The sequence below is a fragment of the Oncorhynchus nerka genome, linkage group LG4, assembly GCF_034236695.1.
Source record: "Oncorhynchus nerka isolate Pitt River linkage group LG4, Oner_Uvic_2.0, whole genome shotgun sequence".
Taxonomy (NCBI): Eukaryota; Metazoa; Chordata; class Actinopteri; order Salmoniformes; family Salmonidae; genus Oncorhynchus; species Oncorhynchus nerka.
The window spans coordinates 106,335-121,567 of NC_088399.1; the positions used below are offsets into that span (position 1 = coordinate 106,335).

Sequence of the window (15,233 nt, forward strand, 5' to 3'; positions counted from 1 at the left end):
TCTTCCATTCGTCCCCCTTATGCGAACCAAATGATATGCATTACGTAAATCCAACTTAGTGAACACGGATGCTCCCTGTAACCTTTCAAAGGCTGAGGACATCAACGGTAAGGGATAGGTATTCTTCACTGTGATGTTATTCAACCCACGGTAATCAATGCAAGGACGCAGAGATCCGTCCTTCTTCTCCACAAAGAAGAACCCCGCCCCGCTGGAGAAGAGGAAGGACGAATGAATCCAGATGCCAGAGAACCAGAGATGTATCTCTCCATAGCCTCCCTCTCAGGAACAGAGAGTGAATATAACTTGCCTTTAGGCGGAGACTCACCTGGCAATAATTCTATTGCACAGTCATACGGACGATGCGGAGGAAGAGAAGCAGCACGGGACTTACTGAACACCTCCTTCAGGTCGAGGTATTCAACGGGCACGTTAGACAAATCCACTGCCTCCTCTAGAAACACAGAATCAGACACAGACGAACAAGCAGACACTAAACAGGACTCAAGACATTTGTTACTCCACATGGATATAGAGTTATGACCCCAGTCAACTCTGGGGTTGTGTTGGGTGAGCCAAGGGTGGCCGAGAACTAATGGTGCAAGGGGTGAGTCCATGAGTAGAAATGATAGTGTCTCAGTGTGATTGCCAGAAGTGATGAGTGTGATAGGTTCAGTGGTGTGAGAAATGTTGGGTAGTTCTTGACCATTGAGAGCGTTGACGGATATCTTGTGCGTGAGTGAGGTGATAGGAATCTGGAGTTTGTGAGCGAGCTTGAAGTCCATGAAATTACCCTCTGCTCCTGAGTCCAGTAAGGCTTGGGTGTCGTGCGTGTGGTTGGCCCATCTTAGTCTTACCGGGAGGAGAGTAGATGATGAGGTCTTCTCTGTGGTGACACCACCCGATAGTAGCCTCATTCTTACTACCGGGCCTAATCTTTTACCGGGCAGGAGTGGATAAAGTGGCCCGCTCTACCACAGTAGAGACAGAGCCCTTGGGATCTCCGCCTCTCCTTTCTCTTCCCGGGAGAGGCGAGCTCTCCCAGCTGCATGGGTTCGTGAGCGGAGGCTGAACTGGCCGTGTTCCCGCCGCTGGCATGCCAGCCCTCCATGTCGTTATACGGTCTGTTAGGGCATGCTCAGCGGCCAACACGACTCAGACGAGCTGCCGACCCTCAAGGCTAGTTCCACTAGTCCATTTAAACTCCTGGGAAGGTCCAGAACATAAATCTCCTTCTGGATCCGGTCCTCCAGCCCATGCAGGAACATGTCCCACTGCGCCTCCTCGTTCCACTGACACTCTGCGGCCAGAGTGCGGAATTGGATGGAGTATTCCGATACTGAACGGTCTCCTTGGCGAAGGTCAGCGAGTAGTCTGGCCGCCTCCCTACCCGCCACGGCCCGATCGAAGACCCTTCTCATCTCCTCGGAGAGTGTCTGGAAAGAGGTGCAGCATGGGTCCTGGTTCGCCCACACCGCCGTTCCCCAAAGAGCCGCTTTGCCTGATAGCAGTGTGAGTACGAATGCTACCTTAGACTGTTCACGGTTGAAGGTCCGTGGCTGCAACGAGAAATGCATGGAACATCTCGTAAGAAAAGCTCTGCAATAGTCAGGATCACCTGAATAACCCTCTGGTGTCGGTAGCCGTGGCTCTAGCTGGGAATCCGGCTCTGGCGGGGCGGGTTGAACTGCCGGTGTAGGTGGCAGCGAGACCCCTCAGATGTTGTAATTGTTGGGTCAGCTGGATGCCCTCATCGCAATGGCTTGTACTGCCCGACCTGTGCTGGAGATGTTCTCCTCTTGTTGATCCATTCTCGTGATACTCGGGAAATGAATTCGGTCAGACCTAATTGAACTTCGCTGCATCCATGGTCTGGTCAGATCGTTCTGTAACAATACAGAGGCGGATGCAAGATGCAAGCCAACGATGGTTTAATGAATACAGGTTACAGCAGCAACAGGACGAGGACAGACTGTACTCAGACGGAATCCGACCCAGGGACTGAGGCGCATCCTCCTATGTGAGGCGTGCTGAGAAACCCAGGAGAGTGTCCGGATGGGTAGGAAGAGATACAGCAGATAATCCACACAAGGCGGCGAGAGATGAACGGACACACGACACAACCTCAGGGAAGTAACAACGATCTGACAACAAGAAACACTGGTTACAGAACATATAAAGGGAAGATAAGTGATTCCAGCTGGCGCAGACAATCAGGCCGGGTGGGAACCACGCCCACACAAACACGGGAGAGAGAGAGAGAGAGAGAGAGAGAGAAGGAAAAGAGGAGGCAGTGGGTTCATGAACCGTGACACTAAGAGTTTAAACACGTGGTATGGTTAAAATATTCAGCAATGGTCTGCAACCTTTAGTTCCCCTCTAATCGAGAAAAACATGGTCTACTGATAATTTCTCAAAGTTGAGTTTTATTCAGAATGGCAGAAGAGGGCTGTCCCAGGATGTCTGACCCTAACTGGGCTCAGGGCGGTCGTCTGATTTAGTTCAAATCAAAAGGGAATTGTATTTTCTTCATTAAAAAGTCCATAATCATATTACACCATTATACAAACAGTTTCATCCTCACTCATTCATCTTAGACAATTAGATGTAAACCTAATATCTGAGGCTATTATATAAACAGCGTTATGGTAATGTGGCCACGCCGTCTCTCTTGAGCTTCCCAAGTTGTTCCAAACGGACCAGTTCGTAGCTGGATTCTTCACCGATCTTTTACACTTTCTCTGGAATGTGAAATATGTTCGTACTTCAAGTTCTGTGAGGGTGGATTCCTTTGTCTCCATGAAAACTACTCTCTATAACTGTGTGTCCATGAGGCAAGGTTTTCCTTAGGAATTTACAAACCTCACTGCCCACAGCAATCTGGTTGTATATATAAATCTATATAAATACACACATATACACAGGTATATGCATATACATAAACATATATCTACACCACACAAAGTATGTATACATATAACTGCAATATAACTGTCTCATACACACACCTTGAGGCCATGACATTGCTCATCTCTGTTGAATACATCTTTTAATTCCATGCGTTTAACTTTTTGGATTGATGTGTATTGTTATGAATTGTTAGATATTACACGTACCAGCTGGTGCTAGGAACACAAGCATTTCGCTACACCTGCAATTACATCTGCTAAATACAGAATATGCACGCGACCAATAACATCTGCTAAATACAGAATATGTACACGACCAATAACATCTGCTAAATACAGAATAACATCTTATTTGATATGCGCTTGACTCGTGATAATTCCCAATTCCTGGATCAGAAATGTCTAAGTTCACACCTGATGATTCACAATATATTTTATGCGTAAACGTTTCTCATCAACAGGCGTGTCATCGCTTAGAGGCCAAATAAGACGCTTCTCATAGATATATTCCTAAATAAACCCTTCTACTATATTATTTATTATTTATCCTAATTAAACTACGTAAACCAGATCCCAGTGATTGTTGTACCCCTCTCCCGATGATTCTCCTGACTGGTGCACTTTTGCCTTGAACAGAATAAGGTTTCATTTCATTTTCCTGAAGAGAAATAAAGTTCATTATAAGAGTTTCCAAAAACCTCTTTCCCTATTTTCTACTAATACTTAGAATTTCCATAAACCCCTTTCCCTATTACCTCCTCATTATTAATTTCCCAAACCTCTTTACCTATTACCTTTTCATTGTTAGAATTTCCATAATCCTCTCTCCCTATTACCTCATTATTATAGTTTAAATTAACCTCTTTCCCTATTACCTCCTCATTATTAGAGTTTCCATTAACTTCTTTCTGTAACTTCTGCTTCCAACTCGCCCTCTCAAACACATAGATCCCCTGAATGCAGCTCACTCTCCAGATACCAATCACCTGAATTCTGATCAACTGTTCACACTACCTGTATGTCATTATCACATACTATTTAGTTCAGTTCTTTGCACCCTATCATTGTGAGGTATTGTTTGTTTTGTGACACACTTCTATTCGGAGCTCAGTTTTTCCCAGAATTTAATAATCCCGTGTATGATAGTTTTTGCCTGCCTCACTAACAACATCTTTAGCCTATTCCCTGCCTGTACCTTAGCATATCGGATATCCTGTTATTCACCTATTGACTTCCACCGGAGTTGGTGCCTCTGCTTCTTCGGGCTGCGTTCGGTGGTCGTAGTCACCGGATTTCTAGCTGCCACCGATCTACGTTCTTTTTCCATTTGTATTGTCTTTATTGTACACACCTGGTTCCCACTACATTATAACCCTCTATTTAACCCTCTAATTCCGACATGGTGTCATGACGTTGGCCTGGGGGTTAGGTTCATGACAGTCAGAAATACCTCTTCCCCCTTTTTCCTCTCTCTACCCTACTGAGGTTACGTTTGTAAAACCCTTGGTTAACATAGAGATTCTGGGAACATCAGAAGGTGGGGGTAAATGAACTATATTCTGGTAATCCGAACAATTGAACATATGCGGTGGTACTTAATGAATATGATGTCAGTTCGGTTGTCATCTGAGACATTCTCATCAACTCTACCGTGGAAAGTCTACACATCAGAGTTATTGGATTCACATTGTGACGGCCCTGAATTTTTCTGAACCGTCTCAGTGCTTCTCCTTCCAATAGGGTGCTTTCCCTTTAATTCCCAATTAAATAGCCAGCATCAGCTGCGCAAAAGTGGGGTTGTGATGGAGACGTGAATGAGGATGTGTTCAACCCTCAGTTCCGAAGCTTCTCTATTCCGTTGTTTTGTTGCCGTTAAACGTGTGTTTTGTAGCCTAATAGAGTTTATCCAGGATCGGATCCACTCTTTGCGTCCGTGGACTTACACCTCTCCGTTCTTCGTGGCCTTTCTCCGCTGGAGATCTATTGGCGGATTGGATTGTCTGACTGACCGACTGACTACCACCTTTTTGTATACAGTATTTCATTTGTTTTGATGTATACGGTGATGATTTATGTAGTTAGTTGTAGTTGAGGACTTAGTAAGAGTTGTTACGCTTTAAAGTTCTGTGGTAAAATAATTGTTACTCTAACTTCCACGACGCATAAAAGTCCCTGCCCCGCCCCCCTTTCGGAAAAGCTGACCACGACTCCATTTTGTTGATCCCTGCCTACAGACAGAAACTAAAAAAGAAGCTCCCACGCTGAGGTCTGTCCAACGCTGGTCCGACCAAGCTGACTCCACACTCCAAGACTGCTTCCATCACGTGGACTGGGATAGATAACAACATTGACGAATATGCTGATTCGGTGTGCGAGTTCATTAGAACGTGCGTTGAAGATGTCGTTCCCATAGCAACGATTAAAACATTCCCTAACCAGAAACCGTGGATTGATGGCAGCATTCGCGTGAAACTGAAAGCGCGAACCACTGCTTTTAATCAGGGCAAGGTGACTGGTAACATGACCGAATACAAACAGTGCAGCTATTCCCTCCGCAAGGCTATCAAACAAGCTATGCGTCAGTACAGAGACAAAGTAGAATCTCAATTCAACGGCTCAGACACAAGAGCTATGTGGCAGGGTCTACAGTCAATCATGGACTACAAGAAGAAAACCAGCCCAGTCACGGACCAGGATGTCTTGCTCCCAGGCAGACTAAATAACTTTTTTGCCCGCTTTGAGGACAATACAGTGCCACTGACACGGCCTGCAACGAAAACATGCGGACTCTCCTTCACTGCAGCCGAGGTGAGTAAGACATTTAAATGTGTTAACCTCGCAAGGCTGCAGGCCCAGACGGCATCCACAGCCGCGCCCTCAGAGCATGCGCAGACCAGCTGGCCGGTGTGTTTACGGACATATTCAATCAATCCCTATACCAGTCTGCTGTTCCCACATGCTTCAAGAGGGCCACCATTGTTCCTGTTCCCAAGAAAGCTAAGGTAACTGAGCTAAACGACTACCGCCCCGTAGCACTCACTTCCGTCATCATGAAGTGCTTTGAGAGACTAGTCAAGGACCATATCACCTCCACCCTACCTGACACCCTAGACCCACTCCAATTTGCTTACCGCCCAAATAGGTCCACAGACCATGCAATCTCAACCACACTGCACACTGCCCTAACCCATCTGGACAAGAGGAATACCTATGTGAGAATGCTGTTCATCGACTACAGCTCGGCATTCATCACCATAGTACCCTCCAAGCTCGTCATCAAGCTCGAGACCCTGGGTCTCGACCCCGCCCTGTGCAACTGGGTACTGGACTTCCTGACGGGCCGCCCCCAGGTGGTGAGGGTAGGCAACAACATCTCCACCCCGCTGATCCTCAACACTGGGGCCCCACAGGGGTGCGTTCTGAGCCCTCTCCTGTACTCCCTGTTCACCCACGACTGCGTGGCCACGCACGTCTCCAACTCAATCATCAAGTTTGCGGACGACACAACAGTGGTAGGCTTGATTACAAACAACAACGAGACGGCCTACAGGGAGGAGGTGAGGGCCCTCGGAGTGTGGTGTCAGGAAAATAACCTCACACTCAACGTCAACAAAACTAAGGAGATGATTGTGGACTTCAGGAAACAGCAGAGGGAACACCCCCTATCCACATCGATGGAACAGTAGTGGAGAGGGTAGCAAGTTTAAGTTCCTCAGCATACACATACACATCACAGACAAACTGAATTGGTCCTCACATAGACAGCATCGTGAAGAAGGCGCATGACGCCTCTTTAACCTAGGAGGCTGAAGAATTTCGGCTTGTCACCAAGCACTCACAAACTTCTACAGATGCACAATCGAGAGCATCCTGGCGGACTGCATCACCGCCTTGTACGACAACTGCTCCGCCCACAACCATAAAGGCTCTCCAGAGGGTAGTGAGGTCTGCACAACGCATCACCCGGGGCAAACTACCTGCCCTCAGGACACCTACACCACCCGATGTTACAGGAAGGCCATAAAGATCATCAAGGACAACAACCATCCGAGCCACTGCCTGTTCACCCCGCTATCATCCAGAAGGCGAGGTCAGTACAGGTGCATCAAAGCTGGGACCGAGAGACTGAAAAACAGCTTCTATCTCAAGGCCATCAGACTGTTAAGCAGCCACCACTAACATTGGTGGCTGCTGCCAACACACTGACACTGACACTGACTCAACTCCAGCCACTTTAATAATGGGAATCGTGGAAATGATGTAAAATATATCACTAGCCACTTTAAACAATGCTACCTAATATAATGTTACATACCCTACATTATTTATTCATCTCATATGCATACTGTTATATACTGTACTCCTATATCTACTGCATCCTTAATACATGTATCACTAGCCACTTCTTCATACTTACTTTGTTTATACTCATCTCATATGTATATACTGTACTTTCGATACCATCTACCTTATCTTGCCTATGCTGCTCCTAGCCTGCATCACTCATTCATATATCTTTATGTACATATTCTTTATCCTTACACTGTGTACAAGACAATTTACTTTTGGAATTGTTAGTTAGATTACTTATTGGTTATTACTGCATTATCGAACTAGAAGCACAAGCATTTCGCTACACTCGCGTAGCATCTGCTAACCATGTGTATGTGACAAATAAAATGTTATTTTATTTAATTTTATTTCTATGATTAATCCTGGGTTTACGCTACACTTGAATAAATGGACAAACTTTGCGTGACAAAGGTCACTTGAGTTCCCTGAACTCCTTTACCGGGCTGGACTCTTTTTAGGCCCGAGGTACAGGACATTTCTGGAATTCTGGATTGCTAGAATATAGTTGTTTTTTAAGTTCTTTCCAATGTTTTAAGGGTTTATGAAAAGTTTATTTCCATCGTGACTTTTACATAAGTCCTTTGTATTTGTGTAGACTTGACGGACCAGATGGGACGCATTCCCTCCCAAACCAAAAGGAGAAACCAATGTTTTCTCTGGTAGGCACAACCTACCTGGCACCCCTATAAATAATAACATCAAGTCAAAACCGTTACAACATGGAATTGTTGTTCAATTTGAGTTTGAGTTTGAGTTTATTTTTATTTTTACAGGGACAGTGCACATTAATCAACGTTTCAGTAAAAGTGCCGGTTTTAGCCAGCCGGCTAATTTTCAACCACAGTCCCTGGGCAGGTTATTAAAAACAATTACAATATAGACAATAGCAACATAGAACAAGCAAGACATAGCAACATAGGACAAGCAAGACATAGCATACAGACAGAGCAACATAGGACAAGCAAGACGTAGCATACAGACAGAGCAACATAGGACAAGCAAGACGTAGCATACAGACAGAACAAAAAGCAGCAATACAAAATTCATAAAAGCAACAGAGTGTTTCCACACCTCACAAGCTACAGACAACAGACAACATGGAAAGCGGCAACACACAGCTAGGGACCATATTCACAAATCTGATTGACCTTTAGCCATGTCTTCAAGCATTTTGTGAAAGTGTGATATGTGGTGCAGTTATGTGTGTCTGATGGCAGTGTATTCCAGACATGGGAAGCTCTCACAGAGAATGCAGATTTACTAAAGGTGCTTTTCCTTAGGGGAACTATACAGTCACCTCTCATGGCAGACCTTGTGGATCTGCTGCCATATGTCTGGGTTTTCTGTTTAACAAAAATATTGAGTGGAGGGGAGCCAGGCCATTAAGGATCTTGAATACAAGACATGCGTCGGTGTATTGCACAAGATTTTCCCAACTCAAGAGCTCATGCTTTCTAAGGATGTGACAATGATGATGGCTATTGGGCTTTCTATCAAGCACTTTGAGAGCCTGTTTGTAGACAGACTGAATAGGTTTTAATGTTGTACAGCAAGCTTGGGCCCAACTAGTCAAGCAGTATGTTAAGTGGGGGAGTATCATAGTTTCAAGTACAGTTTTGCTACCTCTGTAGTCAAACAATTTCGTATAAATCGGAAATTAGCTAGGTTGAATTTGGTTATTTGAATTACCTTTTCACATGCTTTTTAAAAGAGAGGTTGGAATCAAGTATGATGCCAAGGTACTTAAAATCGGATACCACCTGGAGCTTCTCCCTGACACATAGACATCTGGCTCAGTAGCATCTGTTGCCCTCTTTGTGAAGAACATGCAAACAGTTTTTTCACATTGAGATGCAAACACGAGTCACTGAGCCACTTTGTAACCTGGACCATTACAGTAGTGAGTTCTTGTGCAGCTTGTTGTTTGCTCTTTGCATGCCCATATATCACTGTATCATCTGCATACATTTGAACTTCAGACCCAGTACAGACAGAAGGCAGATCATTAATGTACAGGCTGAACAGGAGGGGCCCCAGTATTGACCCTTGGGGCACGCCCACATCATAGCTACGAGTGGGCGACAGCTCATTGCTCACTCTGACACACTGAGTTCTGCCTTCAAGGTATGATTTCATCCATCTCAAGGCATCAGGGGAAAAGTTGAACTTGGACAATTTTGTGATGAGAATCTCATGGTTAACAGTATCAAAAGCCTTCCTTAGGTCCAGAAACACAGCCCCAACAGCACCCCTTTGTCCATCTTGGACTTCACATTTTCCAGAAGAAAGCAGTTGGCCGTTTCTGTGGAGTGTTTGGCTCTGAAGCCAAACTGCATGGAGTGTAATGTGAAGGGGCTGTTGTTGAGTGGGCAATCAGTTGTTCTGCTACACACTTTTCAACAACCTTTGACACCACAGGTAGTATACTAATGGGCCTGTAGTTACTCACATCAGCAGGGTTCGCCTGATTTAAAGATGGCGTTATTATGGCCGACTTCCATACCCTTGGAAACACACCGAGACCAATAGATGTGTTGGTGACCTTAGTAATGGGGCCAATGAGTGACTCTTTGTAGTTTTTAAGAAGGTGAGTCCATCCCAAACACATCTTTGGCTTTAGAGTTCTTTAGTGAGCTAATCACCTTGTTCACCTTTGACTCAGAAACCTCCCTTATGATGAAGACAGGTTGAGTGTCATTCACTAGCACTGAGCCCGAGAAACCAGTGGAGGGTTCTGTGTCAGTACCCTGACAGAGTCAATAAAGTAGGAATTGAAGGCTATTGCTATTTCGACTGAAGTCCTATGTTAGATTGTTATTCACCATGATTTCTAGTCTTTTGCAGTGTTACTATGGTCTTTACCTGTTAACTTTTTAGATTCTCCCATATCAATTTAGAATTTCCCTTTGCTTCACCAATTATGTTAATAAAAAGTTTGCCTTGGCCTGTCTGATTTCTTTCATCACCTTATTTCTCAACATGGTAAACCTACGTATGTCATGCTCTAATTTAGATTTTAGGGCTATTTTTAGAGCTTAATCTCGTTCTTTCATCAATTTCCAGATTTCTCCATTTAGCCAAGGAAGAGTGCTCTTTTGGCCAGGTTTGGATTTGATTTTCTTTAGGAAGCCATTTATTGTAGTCTGGATTGTGGATAGAAAAACCTGACTATCAGCTTCCACGTCTGTATAGGACAAGAGATCATTCCAGTTTATTCCCTTAATTGCTTTTTCAAAATAGTTTAATTCACTCCTAGGTATTCTGAGTTGATCCGGCTTTCTAACAGTAGAGAGGTTAACCTGTTAGTACTCTAGGGGCAGTATTTCATTTTTGGATAAAAAGACGTGCCCATTTTAAGCGCAATATTTTGTCACGAAAAGATGCTCGAATATGCTTGGAATTGATAGTTTTGGAAAGAAGAGAGTCTTACGTTTCCAGAACTGCAAAGATTTTCACTGTGAGTCCCTTAGAACAAATGCTTCGGGCAAAACCAAGATGTATGACCGACCAGGAAATGAACAGGATTTTTGAGGCTACGTTTTCCATGATCGCCTTATATGGCTGTGAATGCGACAGGAATCAACGGACACTTTATCTTGTTTCCCCAAGGTCTCTGCAGCATTGTGACGTATTTGTAGGCATATCATTGGAAGATTGACCATAAGAGACTACAATTGCCAAGTGTCCCGCTTGGTGTCTGCGTGGCATTTGGTGCGCAAAAGTCACGTCCCAGTGTTTTTCCATTCGAATCAGACAACAAAGCAGGCTTCAAGGACGGTGCTTTCAATGGAGAGAAATATGAGAAACCACCTTCAGGATTGATTCAAACAACGTTTTCCATGTTTCAGTCGATATTATGGAGTTAATTGGAAAAAAGTTTGTCGATGTAGGTGACTGAATTTTAGGTTAATTTGTTAGCCAAATAGTAACAAAAAAGTAACAAAAGGGAACGATGTGTCCTACACAAGAATCTTTCAGAAAACACTGGACATCTGCTATGTAACTGAGAGTCTCTCATTGAAACATCTGAAGTTCTTCAAAGGTAAATTATTTTATTTGATTCCTTGGCTGGTTTGTGAATATATTTGCGTACTAAATGCTAACGCTAAATGCTAGAAAGCCTAGCTATCACCACTCTTACACAAATTATTGATTTTCTCTGGTTCTAAAGCATATTTTGAAAATCTGAGACGACAGGATTGTTAAGAAAATGATAAAGCTTGAGAGCAGGCATATTTATTTCATTTCCTTTGCGATTTTTAGAAATCGCTAACGTTGCGTTATGGTAATGAGCTTGAGGCTGTAGTTACGCTACCGCACATGGGTTTGGGCGGACTATGAGGTTAAACCTGCTCTTTAAATGTTTGAATATGAAATTATTTGTGATGGGATGAAATGTGGTTTTAGCTTCTAAAATGTGAGATTTGGATTATCATAAAATAGGGCTGCTCAATCAGTGGCCCTCCCTGTGAAGGGACAAAGGCTATAAAACTTTTTCAAACACACCCTCCTCTTTCCTTCCTACAACCTATGTATCTTCCTTTGTTCCTCAGTCTTCCTGCTCTTCACTCAAACCCAGCCCTTTCCCTTGTGTAACAAGCTGTCATATCTCTTCCGCCCGCTAGGGACGTTCTCCTTTATGATGTAATTTGTAATCAAGTTATGATTTAGTGTATGTGTATGTGTGATTCTAAGGTGATTAGTTAGGTATTTAGTAAATAAATAATTAAACCTTAATTTTGTATTGTTGATTCAAATTGTTAATAAGGTTCTTGCAAGAATTACTAGGTGTCTTTAAGAGTTTATTCGGAAGATATCAGCTCTATAAATATTATTTTGTGGTGCCCGACTCTCTAGTTAATTAGATTTACATGATTAGCTCAATCAGGTAATATTAATTACAGAGAAAGGATTTTATAGAATAGCATGTCATATCACTTAATCCGGCATAGCCAAAGACACGACAATGGTTTTGTGCGTGTTTGTTCTTTGGTTAGTGTTCAAGAATTCTGTGAGCTGGTGTGTTTTCCCTGCATGGAAATATGTTGTTTCTTTTAGAGTAAAGTACGTATTTTACTCAGTTCTGTGTCCTGCGCCTGACTCCGTCCTAACCGCTGCACATTGACACTTGACAGAAACACGCATCACATATGGAGTCAGCAGCTGCACCCAGTCCTCCGGTACCAGTGGAGGAACTCTGGGACGGCTACCGCTCCCTCGGGATACCAGAGCGTGTCCGCCCTCATCTCCTGTTTGTCGGGGGAAGAGCTTGAGTGGGCCACTGCTAAATGGGGACGTATAGACGCAGCGTTGGTCCGCTATGAGGATTTCACCGGCCGCCTCGATCATCCACCTGAGGGGAGAGCAGCGGGGAACGCTGTCTCAGAACACAGGACTTTGCACTGGACTTCAGGACGCTGGCTGCCAATGCGGGAAGGAATGCGACGGCCCTGATCGACCATTACCAATGTAGCCTACGTGAGGACGTTCGTCGGGAGCTGGCCTGCAGGGACACCACCCTTACCCTCGACCAGCTTGTGGATTCATCCATCCGGCTGGATAACCTGTTGGCCACCCGCGGATGTCCGGATCGGGGTCCGTCCATTCCATCCCACAGCACCTCCGATCCTACACCTATGGAGCTTGGAGGTGCTGCTCTAAGGGTGACCGGAGCGGGTGCCGTTTCCTGCACCACCTGTGGCCGCAGAGGGAACAGTGCTGGTCGGTGCTGGAGAGGTTCCCCAGGGAGTCGAGGCAGCAGGCAGGGCACTGGTGGATCATCCCAGGTGAGTAGGCACCTGACTCACCCAGAGCTCCCTGTTGCATGTGTATGTATAGAATTTCCTGAGTTTTTCCCTGCGAGTCCCAGCATAAGGCGCTAGTAGATTCAGGCGCAGCTGGGAACTTTTATTGACTGTTCATTTGCACTTAGATTAGGGATCCTTATTGTTCCTGTTGATGTGCCCTTCCCTGTACATGCCTTAGATAGTCGTCCTTTAGAGTTGGGCCTGGATTAGAGAGGCTTTCTCAGCTCCACTATGTATTAAAACGCAGGATGGTAATGAGAAGAGAATTAGTCTCTTCCCTGATCGATTCCCCTGCGTTTCCTGTGGTGTTGGGGCTTCCCTGGTTACCTATCATGACCCCACTTATTTCGTGCCAAACAGAGGGCTCTCAAGGGATGGTCATGTCAGTACTCAGGGAGGTGTATAGGTGTTTCCATAGGTCAACTACGGTGGAGAGTCCAAACCAGGTCTCCACCATGCACATCCCCCTGAAATAGCCGATTTGGCCTGCCTTCTGTAAAAAGCAGGGGACTAAATTCCCACCCCATCGACAGGGGATTGCGCGATAAATCTCCTGGTAGATGCAGCACTTCCCAGGAGTCACGTGCACCAGAGGAGACCGCGGCTATGGAAACATATGTCTTCGAATCTCTGGGATACATTAGGCCTTCCACTTCACCTGCATCCTCACGTTTCTGTGAAGTAAAAGGATGGAGGTTTACTCTCATAGCCAGTGTGACCAAGTCATTTTCAACCTGGTGCGTATCCGGGAGGGGGATGAGTGGAAGACGGCATTTAGTACCACCTCTGGGCACTATGAGTACCTCGGCATGCCGTACTGGTTGATGAATGCTCCATCAGTCTTCCAATTCTTTGTAGACAAGATTTTCAGGGACCTGCAAGGGCAGGGTGTGGTGGTGTATATAGATGACATTCTAATATACTCCGCTACACGCGCCGAGCATGTGTCTCTGGTGCGCAAGGTGCTTGGTCGACTGATGGAGCATGACCTGTACGTCAAGTCTGAGAATTGTCTGTTCTTCCAACTGTCCGAGTCAGGGTGGAGTTGGAGAGTGACCGCATTTCAGCCATGCGTAATTGGCCGACTCCAACCATGGTAAAGGCGGTGCAGAGGTTCTTAGGGTCTGCCAACTACTACCGGAGGTTTATCCAGGGCTTTGGTCAGGTAACGGCTCCCATTACGTCCTTGCTGAAGGGGGGACCGGTGCGACTGCAGTGGTCAGCTGGGGGCGGACAGGGCTTTTGGTCACCTGAAGGCTCTGTTTACCTCGGTTCCCGTACTGGCTCATCCTGATCCCTCCTTGGCATTCATAGTAGAGGTGGACGCATCCCCCTCATTCCCTTTTACCTCCAAATTCTTAGAGTTTCCATAAACCTCTTTCCCTATTACATCCTCATTATTAGAGATAAATTAACTTCTTTCCATGCTTCCTCCTCATTATTAGCGGATGCTGAAAGCCCTTTCCCTATTACCTCATCAGAGTTTCCATAAACCTCTCTCCTTGTTACCTCATAATTATAGTTTCTATAAAACTATCTCCTATTACTTCCTCAGTAGTAGAGTTTCCGTAAACCTCTTCCTATTACCCTAATTATTAGAGTTCCATGAACCTCTTTCTCATTACCTCATTTTTTGATTTTCAATAAACCCTTTTTCCCCAACATCGCCCCATTTTTAGTTTCCATTAACCTCTTTTCCTGTTACTTTATTTCATTTTTATTTTTCTTTCACCTTTATTTAACCAGGTAGGCTAGTTGAGAACAAGTTCTCATTTACAACTGTGACCTGGCCAAGATAAAGCATAGCAGTGTGAACAGACAACACAGAGTTACACATGGAGTAAACAATTAACAAGTTAATAACACAGTAGAAAAAAAGAAAAAGAGAGTCTATATACATTGTGTGCAAAAAGGCATGAGGAGGTAGGCGAATAATTACACTTTGCAGATTAACACTGCAGTGATAAAATGATCAGATGGTCACAGGTAGAGATACTGGTGTGCAAAGATCAGAAAAGTAAATAAATATAAACAGTATGGGGATGAGGTAGGTAAATTGGTTACTATTTACCGATTGACTACGTACAGCTGCAGAGATCGTTGAAGGCTGCTCAGATAGCAGATGTTTGAAGTTGGTGAGGGCGATAAAAGCTCCAACTCAGCA

General features: G+C 44.8%; 1 protein-coding gene across 1 annotated transcript in view; it reads left to right on the forward strand.

The window, feature by feature from the left end:
- Positions 1-14,363, forward strand: part of LOC115117472 (low-density lipoprotein receptor-related protein 2-like) — a 100,452-nt gene extending 86,089 nt beyond the window's left edge. The window contains exons 36-38 of the mRNA XM_065017117.1: positions 12,621-13,048; positions 13,783-13,883; positions 14,108-14,363. Coding sequence (XP_064873189.1) covers positions 12,621-13,048; positions 13,783-13,883; positions 14,108-14,363 — 785 coding nt within the window. The remainder of the gene's footprint in view (positions 1-12,620; positions 13,049-13,782; positions 13,884-14,107) is intronic.
- Positions 14,364-15,233: the final 870 nt, after the last annotated feature.